This window comes from Oryzias melastigma, linkage group LG9, assembly GCF_002922805.2.
Source record: "Oryzias melastigma strain HK-1 linkage group LG9, ASM292280v2, whole genome shotgun sequence".
In the NCBI taxonomy this organism is placed as follows: Eukaryota; Metazoa; Chordata; class Actinopteri; order Beloniformes; family Adrianichthyidae; genus Oryzias; species Oryzias melastigma.
Genome location: NC_050520.1, coordinates 17,232,079 through 17,243,949, shown reverse-complemented (window position 1 = coordinate 17,243,949; position 11,871 = coordinate 17,232,079). Strand labels below are relative to the sequence as shown.

Genomic DNA, 11,871 nt, shown 5'->3' with positions numbered 1-11,871 from the left:
AAATGCGGCCCTGGTATGCAAAAAACCGTTACGAAAAAAACTGCTGACTCAGCAAAATCAAAAAAAAAGTTCGCAATTTGTGAACGAAGCCAACGTAGCCTTATTGGATATATCCATGGCTAAATTTTATATTATTATGGGATGGCTCCACGACCTACCACTTGCCGGCCATTTTGTTTCAAAATCTGACATTTTGTGAATTTTACAAAGTTAGAACGTAGCTTTTGTTAGTCCGATTTTTACGAAATAGACCCATATGCCCCTCTTAAGTTTTGTTGACTTTTGACCTTGGGAAGGGCCGCCATCTTGATTTATCCAAAAAAACTACTTTTAGCGCTAGCTTTAAACAAATATAAATTTTAGGGATATTTATCAATTGATTCCAAACGCTTTTGTCATCATTGAAAAACCAATGGCTTAAAATATATTGTATTACAAGCTATAGATTTTGAATGGCGTGCGCGTGGCGAGCTCGCAAATGTGGCGTAGTGCTAATACACGCTCATATTTCAATGCATTGCAATGAGATTTTAATATGTTTATCCCAGGCCTAAGCTGTAACAGGTATAATATCATAGAATATGACCATATAAGGAATGTGGGCGTGGTTAGCAAATAACATCCGTTGCTAAGGAGATCCAAAAATGTACTTTGGCCGATTCTTGCGAAACTAACGTCAATCTGTTCGGTGACCTCGGGCGAACAAAACATAAAATGGTTGCTATGGCGATAACACTAACAGAAAAGCCGCCATTTTGAAAAAAGTGCCTTTTTAAGCAATTTCTCACTTAAATCCCAAGTGAAAGCTTTAACAAGTGTTATAACTTAAAATATGGTAATATAGGGAATGTGGGCGTGGTAAGCAAACAACCTCCGTTGCTAAGGAAATCAAAAAATGTACTTTGGCCGATTCTTGTGAAACTAACGTCAATCTGCTCGTTGACCTCAGGCGAACAAAACATAAAATGGTTACTATGGAGATAACACTAACAGATAAGGCGCCATTTTGAAAAAAGTGCCTTTTTTCAGCAATTTCTCACTTACATCACAGTACAGCTATACAGTAAGGGGAGGGGGGGTTAGTGGTGCATAGTGAATGCTTAGCAGATGAGTTCGGGTCAAAGGTCAGCGTCAAGGGCAGCGATGGTGCGTAGGGGCAGGCAGCGAGCGCGGCGTTGGTGCGTAGGGGCGGGCTGCGAAGGAGAGGGCGGGCGGCGAGGGAGAGGGCGGCGAGGGTGAGGCCGGCGAGGGTGAGGGCGGGTAGCGACTGCGGGCCATCCAACGCCGCTTGCGGCTTTAATATTTTATTTGCTGCTGGAGTGAAGACTCTGGAGTTTTCCGTACAAGAGCAAGGATTCGACGAATCAGGCCTGCTACGTAGGTTTAAATAAGGGTTTGCCTGCTTTAGTTTTAACTCATAACTGCTTATTTTAGTTATTTACAGACCGAGAATTTTGAATACACTGTGAATGTGTGAATTTTGTGTTTCTTGCAGTAAGAGCTGTACTGTTTTTTATTTTTATTGGTCATCCACAAAACTTTATTATTGATTTATTGGTGTTTCTCAACTTTTATTATTAAAAGAAGGGTTGTTGTTCACTTTACTTTGACTTGAGACATTTTTGTTTTCACACATACAGTAGCGTGTGCACTTTATTTTATTCCCTATTGTGACATAGATCCATAAACAAAAATATACTTTAAATAAACCTGATGAGAGAAGACGAACCCGGAGCCCACTCATTTACTACATGAGTAAAAAAGGGCTACAACCACAAAATGAAAGTCACTGCAAGATGTAAGCGGAGGTCCTGCAGCGAAATGAAAAGTGGACGAGCTTTGAAAGAGAGGCGGCGAAAGTCCGCGAATGTGAAAAGCAACAAACATTACTTAAAAGGATGGTTCTTACCTGGACGAGAATCAGGTGAAACGTTTTCCATTAATTCCTTATCGCTAGCAAATCTGACTGCAGAAGAAATTGTTTCGCTCAAGGATCATTAGCCGAAAGTTCTGGATCAGATCAGGTGAGGCGTACATGTGCGCACTAACCAGCACAAATGTGCGGAACCACCCCCTACTGCTGTGGAATGTGAATCTATAGGGAACCATCAGGTCTCCCAGAAGTCTACAAGTTTCATTTCATATTTTCTAGTTTCATTTCTCAGTATTCCAGTTGACAGTCACCATACATGAATAAGAAGGACAGTGTAAGAATTACCAGGACATAACTCATTAATATACACACAAGTGTGAATCTTAATGAGGTAATGCTATACCACATGCATCCACTAGGGGTATAGTGAGTCATACACAGGTGACACAAAAAACGGGTATATATGTACTAAGAGGCATTTTTCATTTTTTGATTTTTTTTTGTTCTATAGGGTTAGTAGACCAAAAGGAACCCTTCTACAGTCTTAGATTTTTTTTCAGAATTAGGAGGACACTGGCCCTGTCCTACTAATTCAAAATGTCCTTGCAGTGTTGCGTGTATTCTGATCAATTGTCTCACTAATGCAGGTTTACACAAACACACCCACACATACGCACACACACACCCACACACTTCCCCTGAAAAGAACGATAAAACTAGCAAATAGTGCAACCATACACATCTACACACTCACACCTAAACAAAATGTAGTAAAAATTTTTAAATGAAAAGGGAAGGCAACCGTCCATAAAGTCTCGGGGCGCGCCGGAGGCCTGAAGCCGCTGAGGGGGGCGTGCCGGAAGCAGTGTTCTGGCAGAATTTTGGCTTTTTTTTTCTGCACAGCACCGGACAGAGGCCAACAAAAAAATGAAACACAACTAAAACAGCAAATAAAACACAGCAGTGGAGCCCTCTTCACCTGAAACAGATAAAAGTGCAGTTAAGAATTAAAAGTCAACAGGCATAGGCCTAAATACCTGAAGTGCTCCACGTCACCTGAACGGCTGGAGGGAAAATGATCTGCACTACATGCTCACACCTCAGATCAGATCGGCCTCTCCATGTACTGGAGGGCTTTGCTTGCTGACAGAATATATAAAAACAAGTTAAAACCCAAATTACAATTCACTCCAGTGGGAGACAGCAAGGCTGACCTTACCCAAACCAGCGGAGAGCTGACAAACAGGAAGCAGGTGTGGCTGGGCACAGTGCATCAGACTCCCAAAAGGGTGAGCCAAACCATTTTTATATCCTCCCCAGGTAGTCAGTGATTGGGAAATTGAGTGCAGCTGCACAGACAACTGCTACATACGCATGCACAGATCATGGTGAGTCTATTTTCTCTCCATGTTACTCGACTGTCCACAGCAACTTTTTGCTGGACTTTCTGATGGACAGCAGACTGTGCAGAAAAGATAAAAACAACTGAAGACTCATCCTCAAAAACAACAGTCTCTTTTCACTGAACAGATGAAGAAATCCATCAACAGAATCATCATTTAAAGTGACACATTCTGACCAACAAGAAGTCCTTCACTGATGGAGAGATCATCAAAGAGACGATGACCGTCGTGGTGGAATCATTATTCCAGGATCATAAAATAAGACAGAGATTCTGTCCACCATTGCTGACATCCAGCTTGGTCCAAACACTGTGGTGTGGAGGGTGAGAGATCTGTCTGCAGATGCTGTCAGACAGCTGGAGTCACACCTGTAACAACTGATGGAGCAGCAGATATGACAGGACGTCACTCAGGATTCATCGCTAACTGCAAGAATGACCCAGACTTTCCTCCAATTCTGATCAATCATTGCATCATCCACCAGCAGGTTCTCTGTGGAAAGGTCATGGGATCTGGTTTTCATGACAGATGTAACATAAAAAATGAACAACCTGAAGCAACAATTGCAAAATGGAGACAAATATGTGACATGATCAGAGCTGTGAAGACCTTCAAAGTAAAGCTCAGTTTCTACATCCAGGAAATCAGAAACTAAAGATTTCATCTCTTCCTCTCAGTTTTAAAGAGGCTGGAAGTTCATTCAGGGACAGAAAATGTTCTTCATGTTCAGATATTGTGATATCTGTCCAAGCTGGTAGAAGAGTTTTCAAACATATTCTATGACTTTGAGAAACTGGAGCCTGTGTGAGATTTATTGTGAAGCTTTTCTGGATGTGGACATCAGTGAGTTGTCAGGACAGATGCTGACCTGTTCTCTGTTGATCCTGTGGAGATGGAAGTCCTAAATCTCCACAATGATGTTCAGATCAAATCTCTGCAGCATTCTCAGCACTTCTGGAGTTTAGTGCAGCCAGAAAATGATCCAAATCTCCAGCAGGCTGCTCTGAAAATGGCAGCATTATTTGGGTGGACATTTCTTTGTGAATCTGCCTTTTCTGACATGAATGTCATGAAGTTCAGAACCAGACTGACAGATGAACATTTCAATGACTCCATCAGAGTAAACCTCAGTGGATCCACTCCAGCTTACAGCTATGGTTGAATCTATGCAGGACCAGACTTCTCACTGACAGAATCTGATGTGAAATTTTTCAACACAAAACGTCTTTTGTTTTAACTTCACTGTTTTCAGTTGTTCAATGTGAACATTTAGAATGTAAATCGAATCAACTAAACATAAGTAGATCTCCAGCTGTTTCATTATTTAAAGTATCTCAGTGAGCATAAAAGGTTGGAGACTCCTGCTTTAGATGAAGTCCACATGCAAACTAAATCAGTGTTAGAATGGAGTTCTGTGGAGAAAAAACTGTAATGATCCATTTAATCCACTTTTAATGAATCAGAAACAACTTCTACAAATCAACAACTTTGTTTCATTTAGGGGTGTTGCGGATCACAAAACTCACGGTTCNTACTTTTTGGGAGAAGTAACTAGTAACTATAACTAATTACTTTTGCCCAACACTGCTTATTTCCTTCTATTCACTTCCTCAATCAATACTCATCTGTTTAAACTTTCAATCCACAAATTTATCCAATTTTAACATGCTATTGATACGTCTAAATATTGTACAGTGTCATAAAATGTATTATTGTTATAACAAGATAAAAAAATCATATTAAAAATGAATGTGTTTTACCCAGTGTCCTTTGCAGGATTCAGGTCAAACTGCATCTGGTTCTTATAGTGATGATCTCCCAGAGTGTAATTCACCGTCACACTGCAGTCAGTTTGTGAACTCTGAGAAAAGAAAATACAGTTTAAAGACAAACGCACACACAAACATTAAAACACAAAACCCAAAAGCAAATCTCACCAGTACCTTTCCACACAGTTGGGCATAAAGCAGTGACCTCTGACCCTGGAAAATGGTTGTGATTGGTGGAGAGAGGACAGTGGCAGACACTCCCTTTGGTAAATCCCATGTGACAGAGATGTCTTTGACAACAGGCTGTAGTGCAAACTTCAGTGACTGCATCACCTGATGGTTAGGAAACAGTGAACACAATACAAATGTTTATTTTGATCAATAGCGATATATTATTGAATTTTAATCATAAGTTTGTTCTATTTTACTTTTGCCTGCATCCTGTCACTTCCTGTGATGAACTGAGCGTGACCTCTGCCCTCCTGAGCCAACCCATTGATGAGAGCAGAGCTGGCTCCTTCTCCAATCCCAAAAGAGAAACACCTACAAACAACACACTGGTGTTAAACACACAACACACAAGCACAGGACACATGCTGGGAGTCTGTGTTTTAGTGGTTTCACCTGTGAGAAGCTGCATTCTTCCTAACTAGATCCAGAACTTCCTTTGTGTTCCCCACCTGTCCATCAGTGAAGACAAACAGCTGAAAGAGAAAAACAGAAGTTAAACAAAGAAGTTGAGCTGAAAAACCTGTTATTGTAAAACAAGTTTACAACTTAAAATACAAGATTTAAAGAGGCCCTTCCATGAGAATTCTACTTTTTAAAATTTTAAGAGTATTCCTCACTATAACATTCACTATAAAGTAGAGCTGTCAGGCGATTAAAATTTTTAATGGCGAGTAATCGCATTGTCCAGAGTTAACTCACAATTAATCGCAAATTAATATGTGGCCTTTTTTTAAGGAAAAAAATGTGTGCTTTGTGGAATTTAACAGTTCTACATTAATTATGAAAACAAGAATGGCTAAATTAATAGTTTTCATCAGAAATACTTTATTTTGTAAAATTATATTGAGATAAACTTCCTTAACAATAAAAGGCTGTAACATAAAATGCCTAACAAAAGCCCAAGTGCAAGTGAAGGGCATTTTAAATTCTAAACTTCAATCAACGTTCAGTAAAATAAAATAAAAAAAAAACATCAAAAATAACATTTCCATAACACTTTCATGTTCATTTTTTGTCAGGACCAAATCTTTTCCTCCTCTGAACTACAGTAATAAATGAAATAGAGATTTATCATTTCCAATTAACTTTTGTTTTTTAAAACATTAAAGACTGAGAAAAGCGGGATACACTGTGGATAGTTTGACAGTCTGTTACTGCCGCCGCGTTCTCTGGCTGCAGCTCGATGCAGCGACGTGTCCAGCGGAGCTCACGGATGAATATGCCGGCAGACAGACCGCTATGCTGGGGCTGGATCACGCTTAAACCTCCAGAACATTGGGATATTTTGCATATTTTCGCGCGGCGAAAGAGGGACGGGGCACACACTCAAAGCTGAGAGTTATCTTTTCATCTACAAATAACTGCCGTTGTTTAAACTACATTTAAAACGTCCCCCGGTGCGCTTGCTGTTCGGAACGTCAGGGCTCTCGGGACGCGGCACCAGACGCGAGCCGGTACCACCAGACGTGGTTAGGGTGCAGGCGCTCTCTTCGTCTTGGCGCCGGGCCAGTTCTAGCTAGCAGCTGGGTGGGTGGAGACCCGCCTGTGATCTAGTGAGAGCAGCCGGTGAGTTAGAGGGCGATGAGGGACGCCTGCGGGCGGTGAGGAAAGGCACGTATGAGAAAATCCGTGATTAATGCGTCAAAAAAATTGTCGGCGTCACGCACATGTCAAATGAACTCGTAATTAACGCGACAAATCTGACAGCCCTACTATAAAGTATCATGTTCATTCCTCACTATAAAGAACCCCAAAGCGGTATTTGGATCCGTTCATTTATTTAAGAGTAATTGTCTAGAAACCACAATGCCAACCGAGCAATTGGTATTATGCTGACATCAGCACGATACCAGCCGCCCCCTCCAGGAAGAGTCTGCTCTGATAGCTCCGCCCCAGTCTAACACCAACACTCAATTTCTCCACAAAGCTAGTGATGATCAGCAAAAAACTTGAATTTTAGATGCAGAATATTGTATATCTTCCAGTTGTGTTCTGTCTTCAATAAATTCCGGCTCAAACAGGTGTTTGTTACTTTAGATGAGGGGCTTCTTTAAGACACCCGCCTCATTGGGTACAGTTGTGCAGACATCAAGTATATTTATGTTGTGAACCATGTAGCATGACCAGGCCCATTAGAGGCAGATATATGGTATGGGCATCCATATTTGAAGAAGTTTGGATTATTTTCATGGGAGAAATGCAGACACAGGGTTTTCTCTAGGATGATGTCATGAAATGGGCGGCAGCCACACGCAGCAGCAGGCGGAGCTTCAGGAATCGAGTCGTTACTTTCGGGTAGGAAAAAACTCACGAAAAACAAGGAATATTTCATAAATAATTTGTTTTTTAGTGCTCCAAGGGTAATATATGATCATATATATGGATATAGTTAACTCTGAAAGGCTGAAGAAAATCATGGTATGGCCCCTTTAAAACAAATATAAACGCACAGACATTTCGAAACTTGGATAGAAACAAGAAGATGTGTTGTGTTTCTTGATGTGTTGGAATTGCCAAAGCATTACTGAAGAATTAAATGATTATGTCAACTCTCAGCAAGAGCTTTAAGCATATATTACCTATAACCACATACCAGAATAAAATGAAAAAATATATTTATTCAGGAGAGATGAACCTCCTGTGCTGTTTTTTATTGCCACAAAATTGTTGAAATGAGAAAATGTATAAACACTTTTATATCTTTCTGCTGAAAATCATGAACTTGTGATTTCTACATGTAGAGTTATGAATGAGAGGAAAACACAAATGAACAGGAATTACCTGTCTAGGCTGGTTGGAGATGAAGGGCTGACTGTAAATGTGTTTGAGAGGCCGAAGAATCTCTGTTCCTCCCAGATCAGCCTGCATCCCCTCAACTTTCTTCAGAGCCTTCTCCATGCTCTCCTCACTGTATTCCACGCTATTCCTGAAATCAGAAACACACAGATCAAATAGAAAGCAGATCACATAAAAAACACCAACAGAAGTACACATTAACATTGACATTGATAAGAGTTTAATATTTTAAAGTAAACCACTGACGGAAAAACTTGATCAAATCTGGATCCAAAACCATAGATGTTGAAGTAGCAGCCCATTGGTAAACTCTTCAACAGGAGCAGCAGAGTATCCTGAAAAATGAAAGCAGCTGATGAAGATCAAGATCTCACACAGATATGAAAGTTTTCATGACTGAATGAACTCTTGTTGAATACCCTTGCACTGCTGATGCGACTTTCTTGCTGGTTGCTCTTATTGATTGTACAGCGCATGCTTCCAGATCGATCCAACAAGAACACAAACTCTCCACATGAGGCGAGTGAGGACATCACAGACTCTGGGAACTCTGGGTACAGACTCAGCATCACCACAGGATCACCCATCAGAGTGCCTGAAACACAAGAAGAACCAGAAAACACACATTTACATTTGATTTTGTCAAAAGATTGACATTTGTTGATTGTAGAGTACCAGGCTCAGCAGAGTCCTGTCCTGCCTCCACCACAGCAGAGGGCTGGTGAGCATCTTTGTAATAAATCAGCAGCTCTACATCTCTGTCAAACTTGTGTCCTGCAGCCAGCTTAACCTGCACATCAACAACATAAAGATAAAGAAACCTGGAAATCTTCTTTCCAGCAACAACTACTTCTCCCTGCTGGTTACTTACAGCAGCCTCTGTGTGATCAGAGTTCAGGAACTGAAGAGGCTCCAGAGAACAGCTGGACTCTACTTTGGAAACTGGACGAGGAGAGGACACTCGTGCAGAAAAGGACAGACTGTAGGGAACCTCAGAGGCTGGAACTGAGTTCACCGGGAGTCCAGGAGCTTCACTACCTGAAAACACCACCAGAAACAACCAGGAATCACTAAAAGTAACAATAATGAATCTTTGAGGAAAACTGTAGGCATAAAGAACAAATGTGTATTTATCATCTTTATACACTTTAAATCATGAAAGAATAAGTTTAAAATAATGACTGTCTTTCTTAAAACAGAAATGTTCCACATATCTAAAAATAAAAAAGCAAAGACAAAGTGTGCTCACTTGGGGTTGACTGAACTACCAGACCTGTTTCTACACACCAAATGGACCATATCCGCTGACTAGATGACTTGTGGTTCTCACATGGAGAACAAAGCTTATACTTCCTCTATAGTGGCTACATTCACACCATCACAGTCAGCCTCATCACCCAGAAACAGATTACCATGACCCCCAATTGGAAACCATGAAGAGGTTTATATAAGAGTGTGTTATATTACCTTCAGATCTGGTGATGCACTGGCCTAAAGTGCAGCCAGGCCTATTCTAAAATTGTCAAGTTTTGTTAGAAGAAAATTATATTTCCCAGCTAAGGGAGCAGGGATTTAGTAGATTGTTTTGAAAGGGAACTTTGGAGTCATGCAGCTGCCAAAAACTAGCTTCCAGTAAACTTACACTCACTCATGCTCTACTAATGAAGTCACTGCAGTACTGAGCATAATAAACACTAAGAAAGATGCTGGGCCTGATGTCCTCAGAGCATGAGTTAGACCTAGCAGGCGTCCTAACAGATTATTCAACCTGTTTCAAGCCCAAGCTTTTGTGCACACCTGCTTTAGGACAGCCTTCATTGTGTCTGAACAAAAACACTTCACTCCATCATGCCGGTGTAGGTACCATATCTTCACGGCCTGCAAGATTGGCTCGGGGGCTTGAGACTTGATGACGTGTAAGGTGGTGATTGGTCCGGAGCATTAGACCACCATCATGTGACATGGGAAATGACACACATGCGCCATGATGATGCATGGAGTCTTTCTGAGTCAAGACCTGAGGTGGAACGAACAAGTACGCAAAGAATCACAAAAGGGGGTGCAAAATTTGCAATCAACTGCAAAAACCTTGACAACAACATAATCTGATCGAGGGGAATCATCACAGGATAGCAATCCTATTTTAATAGAGAGAAATCAGGCTGGGAAGCGTGAAGTTTGTGCTCAAGTGGGTGCTAGCGAGTAGCATGCCAGTTATTAAAAAAAAAAAAAAAAGAAAGTGACTATTCACACGTTAATACATCCTGCCAGTGTTGAACTTCTTTTTAGTCGCACGGACCGGAGGAAGTCCCGCTAGTATATGCAGCGCTTGCTTTCTGTTCAGTGACATAAACACTGACAACAGCCATTAGTGAAGGAGCTGTCAATGCCAAAATAATAATAGCCCAAGCAGATCTTGACACCAAGTCGATTGACTAAGTGGCGTTACTTTGGTGTGATGTCATCACTAGTGACAAACCCCCGAGCCCATCTTGCATAGCGACCACATGTGGTACCTAGACCTTAATGACAACTGCCCATTGGCACTTATTCACATCATCGCTAAGTGCTTTAACTGGTTGGTCCTGGAACACCTATAAACCTATAAACCTCTTACCCTGGACGAATGTCCCACAGCATTAAACCATCACATTAACCATGCATTGCTTGATGGATAGTAACAGGTACTGTTCAAGTATTTTTTCAGTTGTTCTGCATCTCTCAAATGTTCTTCCTCTGTCTAATGTCTTTGTACTTTTGCCCATATCATTCTTTTTCTTTCATTAGCCAGTCTCAGATATGGCTTTTTTGTCTGCCACTCTGCCCTGAAGGCCAGCATCCTGAAGTCACCTCTTCACTGTAGATGTTGACACTGGCATTTTGTAGGTACTATTTAATGAAGTGAAAGTTGAGGAACTGTGAAGAGTCTTATCTTCTTGCTCAGTTGTGTAGCAGGGCCTCTCACTTCTTTTTCTACACTATTTGGAGCTCGTTTGTGCTGTTCTCTAAAGTGAGTAGTTTCATATCATTAAACAAAACATTCAGTTTTTGGCAATTTCTCTTTTGAACAGTAGTGTATGTCCATGGAAGCTCTGAATCTGTAAAATGAATTCTCCCCTTATATATGACTGTCATGGTTCAACCTGCTCCCTCCTCCTTCAACCACGAGAAGGAACTCTCACCTGAGTTTTGACCACCTCATCTACCTTCACTCAGGACTCTGATCATCCTCAGCTGTTTTGCATCTGCTCATCACCACCACAGTATTTAGTCTGGCTTCTCATCACAGCTCACTGCAAAGTCTTGTTTGCCCTGCATCCATTCTGAGCGTTTATTCCTATGTTTGATCCTCTGTGTACTGACTCTTGCCTGCCTCGTCCCTGCATTTTGACCACAGCCTGTTTTGACCACGCCTTGGTTTGTCCTGCCTGGTTTTGTTTACCTTTATTAAACCACGTTTGCATATGGATCCACACGCCTCTTCGTCACAACGACAAAGTTGGACAAGTGTTTGACTACACAGGTAAAGAAGTATATGGCGTTAAATATCCACCAAAAGTCTCCCACGAGCGTATATCAAACTCCACACATGCAAGGTGGGTTTCACAAGCGCAGGACAGTCTCCACGACTGCACTTCTACTCCTGCATGCTAATGAGACTTCTTCTCCTGGCTTGTGGAAGTATTCTTACGCTCCTGTGACTTCTCCTGCTTGCCTGTGAAGGTATTCTTATGCTTCTAAAACTAATTCTGTCCCCCCATGGAGGATTGTACACTCGTGGAGCTTCTCCTGCGTGCCC

General features: G+C 41.4%; 1 protein-coding gene across 1 annotated transcript; it reads right to left on the bottom strand.

Annotated features, from left to right (window-relative positions):
* Positions 1 to 5,004: 5,004 nt before the first annotated feature.
* LOC112138178 (von Willebrand factor A domain-containing protein 5A-like) lies at positions 5,005 to 9,724 on the bottom strand. Its single transcript, XM_024260748.2, has 10 exons — positions 9,715 to 9,724; positions 8,944 to 9,110; positions 8,748 to 8,862; positions 8,492 to 8,667; positions 8,319 to 8,407; positions 8,058 to 8,202; positions 5,670 to 5,749; positions 5,474 to 5,588; positions 5,220 to 5,378; positions 5,005 to 5,137 (listed from the first exon to the last, which is right to left on the bottom strand). The coding sequence occupies exons 1-10, from the start codon at positions 9,722 to 9,724 to the stop codon at positions 5,033 to 5,035; spliced, it is 1,161 nt and encodes a 386-aa protein (XP_024116516.1). The 3' UTR covers positions 5,005 to 5,032.
* Between the last annotated feature and the right edge of the window lie 2,147 nt (positions 9,725 to 11,871).

What these genes read in the sequence shown, in the direction of transcription:
- LOC112138178 (XM_024260748.2), bottom strand. An exon ending in TCTCCAACCAGCCTAGACAG is followed by an intron (nt 5,750 to 8,057) that starts GTAATTCCTGTT and finishes TTTCTCTTTCAG; the next exon opens with CTGTTTGTCTTCACTGATGG. An exon ending in ATGCCCAACTGTGTGGAAAG is followed by an intron (nt 5,138 to 5,219) that starts GTACTGGTGAGA and finishes TTCTTTTCTCAG; the next exon opens with AGTTCACAAACTGACTGCAG.